At 57.4% G+C, this 5442-nt stretch overlaps 1 protein-coding gene across 1 annotated transcript; it reads left to right on the top strand.

The window, feature by feature from the left end:
- Nucleotides 1-545: 545 nt before the first annotated feature.
- Nucleotides 546-2324, top strand: BESB_022100 (transporter, cation channel family protein; the record flags this gene model as incomplete). The annotated part of the gene is made up of 1 exon (XM_029360912.1): nucleotides 546-2324. One exon carries the CDS (start codon nucleotides 546-548, stop codon nucleotides 2322-2324), a length of 1779 nt encoding a protein of 592 aa, XP_029214740.1.
- Nucleotides 2325-5442: the final 3118 nt, after the last annotated feature.

Here is a 5442-nt window from a genome sequence, read left to right as displayed (position 1 = left end):
GGGCCTGTGGCTACGCTTCTCAGGCGCCTGACGAGCGCAACAGCGTACGGCTGGGCGCTGGCCGCGCTTGAAGTCGTTTCGCTGCTTTGTCTGGTTGTCGAGTGCATGCTGACCGACAACGAACAGGCGCGGAACGTCTTTGGAGTGCTGGAGTGGATTTTTGCCTTTCTCTTTCTTGCTGAGTCCCTCCTCAGGGTTGGCGCGTACGGCTGGTGTCGAGGCGGATGCCTCGCACTGGGCTCCGGCGCCTCGCGCGCCGGGTTTCTGGTCTCCCTCGTGTCGTGTGTGCTCCTGCTGATCAACCAGACGCTCTTTGCTGCCGATTGGCGTAGTTACGCCTGCCGCTTCGTCTGGCAGCTTCCCCTCTTTCGCCTCGTCAAAGTTTTGCGTTCGTTTCGCTCGTTTCACTTGTTTTCGCTTGTCCAGATGGAGGGCGTCCGCATCGTGGTCCGCTCGCTTCTGGCTTGCACACGAAGTCTCGTGCTTCTCTCGGCCTTCTTGAGCCTGGTCTTTGTCATGTTTTGCGCTCATTTTCTCTCGGGTTCATGCGCGTCGGCTACGTGCCGCCGGACAACCCCAACGAGGTCCTGTATACGTTCCAGACTTTCTTTGAAGCCTCGATAGGCGTCTTCGTCCTCGCCACCAACGAGGGCTGGCCGCTGCTGCTCTCCAGGCTCCTCGACCGCAATCCCACCCAGCAAGTCGCTCTGTCGGTTCTCGTCTTCCTCTTCAACTCGGCAGTCTCGATCTTCGGGGTCAAGATGTGCGTGGGCATCATCGTTGACGCGTCCCGGAGTAAGAAGGCTCGCATGGAGATGGAAGGAAGTCTGCTCAGCGCGACGGTACACAAGTGGATTGAAATTCAGGAGCTCCTCTTCAACTCGGCGCTCCAGCACGGCGACACCATGCCAGACTTCACCGGGGTCGACAGCAAACGGCTCGCGATGGCAAGGAAGAAAGCTGCTGCACTGATAACAAGCGGATGCTTCAGAATGGCCGTTGCCGTCCATACGTGCCTGTGCTGTCTCCTTCTTTTCTTCTACGGCCCGTGGTACGACATGACACTCGGGCCCCATCGGCAGGGCCGACGACTTGAGCTCCACATCGCCATTGTGTGTCTTTCTGCTTTCTTTTTCATCGAAATCGGTACGAGAATCTTTGCTCGCGGCCGTCTGTTTTTTCGCGAGGCGTTGGACATCCTCGACGTTGTTCTTTGCTGCCTGCTCGCTGGGACCTTTGGCGCTGGCGTCGTTTTGTGGATGGGGTGGGTCTGGCGCGTGGACGCACTGACCTCCTGGCTCCTAAGTTTACGCCTCTTCCGGATCGCGCGCTTCCTATACCGCCAGATGCCCTTTTTCCAGACGTTGTTTACAACGATCTCGCGAGTTATGGAGAGCTTCCTCAGCGTGCTTACGCTTCTGGGCCTCTCGATTTTCTTCTTCGCCACCTGGGGGGTCGTCCTCTTCAGCGGCGCCCCAGTAGAAACGTACTTCAATCGCCACGCAAACTTCAAAATGCTGCCGAGGGCCGTGATGGCGCTGATAGGCAGCTGCACTGGCGAGGACTGGCACATGATTCTTCAGCAGCTGCGGATGCACTACACCGCGACAGACCAGAAACTGCTCCGCGTGACAGTTGTGGTCTTCTGCATTTCCTTCATCGTCCTCGTTTTTTTCATCCTCATGGATCTCTTCACCACCGCTGTCCTCGACGAATACATGGACACAGTGAAGGACGAGAACTTGTGGAATATTTCGTGTCAGAAACGCGTCTTGATTGAACGCTGGAACCCCAAGAACGAGCTCAGCACGAACTACAAAAGCCTCACTGACATGATCGCCCTCCTGAGGACGATCGACCAGCCAATGGGCATAAAGCACCGTTTTCACCCCGATGAGAAACGGCAGAAAGTGCTCAAGTACATCGCCAAATACGGCCTTCCAGTCTACGCTGGGGCGCGAGTCCATCTTCGGGACGTGGTTCTCAACTGCGCCAAGCGAGCGTGCGAATTCCACGCCATGAGTCACGGCGTCATGGACATGCAGGACGGCCAGGTCGAGCTGAATCCGCGCCCTCATCAGCAGTTGGATGGGGAAGTTTCCCGAGCTTGCCCACGTGGAGACCAGGTACGACCTTCGCCACCACTTGGCCGCGGAGACGCTCCAGAGCTGGTTCCGAAGACAGCGCATGCGACTCCACGGAAAGCTCGCGAACCCAGAGTGGTGCGCCGCTCGGTTTGTGTCTTTCGCGATGGAGAGTCGAACGGCCCACCTCCGCCGGCCGAGCGGCCGCGCAGGGCACCGCGCAAGCCAGATCGATCGTAGATACAGTGGGGTCGCGAGGCGGCGCAGTTGGCGGCGGTCTCGAGTGGACTCTGCAGCTGGAAGCTCGCAGCTCTCTGCGACAGCGTCTGGCGGCAGCTCGGAAGCCCTGCCGCAGCCAGAGAGACTTCATCTTAGGGGGGCAGGCGGGTCAGACCAGGTCAGAATGAGCTTGCCAGAGTCCATTTCGACGCGTGGAAGCGTTCCCGGGTCGAGCTCCAACAGCCGCCGGGGAAGCATCATGACAGGCACCGACGTTGACCTCGCGCCCCGCGTCCTCTTCGAGTCCTGCATGCTGGTACCTGAGGGCACGACCACAAAGGAAACCAGCTCGAGAGAACGTCTCAGCGCACGCTCTGCCAGTCGAAGCGATAGTCTGCCGCAAGTTGCGTCAGTGGAGAACTCCCCTAGTGACGGCCCCCTCACATCATGCATCACTACCCACCTTTCACAGACGGAAGATCCCTGATGCACAACACGCCTAGGCAAGAATCGAGAAATGGTCGCTGACTGGTGCCTCAGACAGGGACAGGTGGATCTCGCCACACACTTGAGAAACATGGGCTACCAACTCTGAGCAGGTGCCACGGCCCCAAAAGCAGCTATCAGAGTCTACGAACACGCCAGGGTGGGCACACCGCCGCGTATCCACCCTGGCCCCGCGACAATGGCGACCCGAGCGCCAGATCAAAATACGTGGAAATAGAGGCTCTTGCGCTATCACGCCACACGCATTCCACCCTTCTTCGACTTCTGAGCAGGCTAACGCCCCCTTCATTTTGCTTCCCGACTGTCACTCGTACCCGAACAGAGGGGTTTTACAGAGAGCTTCACATCTCTGACTCCGCACTGTGCCCTGCGGATGAACGACGACAATCTTCATCTCAGGCGAGCAACGACGGGGGTGCTTTGCGCACACTCTGCGCGTCTTCAGCTTGTACGCACGCCTAAGGAAAAAACACTGTTCGCCAAACAGGCACTCGGGCCGTGCTGACAAAAGGGGCAGCAACACGGTCGCCACACACCACGTCCGGTGGCGAATGTCGTGCTAAGGAACCGATGAATTGTGCCTGCGGGCAATGCGGCTGAACTTTCCCGAGTGTGATACGGTCCGTCCAAATGCAAATGAAACAGCCTTTTTCTGTTCGCCGTTGGCAGACCATTAAAGCTCCGTGGCGGTCTGACTAGGGCCCTGTTTCATGCCGCTGCCGTCGGCTACCACGGGTTGTGGGGGCTGGCCGCATTCGCACGCCCAAGGTTGACAGACTCCTCTTTTTTATGCAGTGACACGTTCGCAGCAGTAGATTATTGCATGCTGGAGGCAGACCACCTACGCAGGACTGCTCGCTGCTGAATACCAAACCATGAGTTACGAAATCGGGAGATACACCAGTTCCGCTGCGTGGTGCTGCAAGGCTCGGTCCCCAGAATCCACCACGCACACGGTTGAAACACTGCACACCAGCTTGAGGCGCTGAGTGGACGAAGGCTGCACCATACCACGCACCACACGCGGAGCGCCGGGTGCTTGAGCCCTCTAACATGTTTGGGCACCAAAGCGCCTAAAAGAAGGCAGTGCCGCCAGCGCCACATCCGCTGACTACGCGAGCTCTGTCGTATCATAGGATACTTATACTGTGTCGCAGCGGCTGCGACGGTAGAGAGTGAATGCCCCTCCCCGCCTCCCGCAACGAACTGGACTTCCCCTGTGGTCTCGCGAACGTTCCTTGCCCTGCCATGAAAGCACCCTGAGCAAAAACCGCTTCAGCCTGTTCCGACTCCCACGCTTTGAAACTCGACTGCCCCATTCGCAAGGCAGAACCTGCTCGCGAGGGTTGAGGGAACGCACCGCATCTCGGACAGACCTACGCATTACCAGGTAGCGGCAGACGGCCATGGGCATAAACAGCCGACTCGATCCGCAGTGATCTTGCGAAGCATCTGGGAACACGAATCACTCTTCGAATTCGGCAGCGCAGTGTCAGTCCCTCCTTAGCGTCCCCAGGTATCCCCAGGTAAAGAGCGTTTAAGGCACCAGGCGCCCCCTGCTTCGCTCAAACAGCCACGGCAATATGCGCGCCGCCATCCTTCCTAATACAGGGGGCCGTGAGCTACAGTTCCATTCAGTGCAGTATGGGAACCACCGACAGCAGCTGGCTGCACCGCTCAGCGACACCGGTTCTGCCAAATCATGTATCGGGTCGACTGAAGTCGGACACGCGTGAACCCGCTTTCTACTACATCAGACTTGCTCTCGCGTGATGGCCCACATACGGCGTGTGTTCACCAAAATGTGGTAGAGTGCCACCATTTTACAGCGTGGCTGTTTCGATAACTCCACGTCCATGCAATTACCGTCTGCGCAACTGAGACTGGCGGGCCGGTCGCTACGAGGGCCGAGTTAAGCCAGAACGTAGATATGAGCTCGACAAGAGATTTCCCTTCTATTTCTTAATTCTCCGCATCTCAGATGTACGGCCGGCAAGCGTGCCGCAATAGGACGGGGAGGCGCAAATGAGACTATCTGAACTCAGCCGTCTGTACGCGAGGTGTGGGGACTCCCTGCGACCTGTCGTTTCATCCCAGGGTGTGGGAGGTGAGGGGACAAAGGTGATCGCCAGCGCCTCAATAACTCTACTGCTTCACAGAAATCAAACAGATCGATTAACCTGTAAACACCCCTACAAGCTGAGCCATAGTCTGTTAGGGGCGGGCGACGTCACGTGTGCCCCTCCGGTTCACGACAGGGAGATGACGACATCCTTTTGACAAAACAGATTATCCCACATCGGTGACGTCCTATGCACTTTGTTAATTTTGAATATGAGGATCGAGATGAATCCAAAGGTAGTGCGGAGATACTACACCGGAAGCAGGTAGAATTAGAGTGCAGACCTCTGGATGAACGAAGAACCAATTTTACGAACAGACAAGACCCGCGGAACACTGTGTGCAGCATTGCATCACGGCCAGTCAGGCCTTCTCTGCTGGTTCTTACATGCCATCTCTGTAATCCTAGCGAATCAAAACCCCTATCCCCCCTCCACGTTTGACCTGCCCGGCCCTCTCCTCCTCTTGCAACCCAGCTCCTAATTTACATGCACTTCCTCCATCGACGCTG

This window comes from Besnoitia besnoiti (genome assembly GCF_002563875.1).
Source record: "Besnoitia besnoiti strain Bb-Ger1 chromosome Unknown contig00124, whole genome shotgun sequence".
NCBI classification, from domain to species: Eukaryota; Apicomplexa; class Conoidasida; order Eucoccidiorida; family Sarcocystidae; genus Besnoitia; species Besnoitia besnoiti.
The sequence above is the reverse complement of the archived record's forward strand: the minus strand, read 5'-3'. Positions and strand labels throughout refer to the sequence as shown.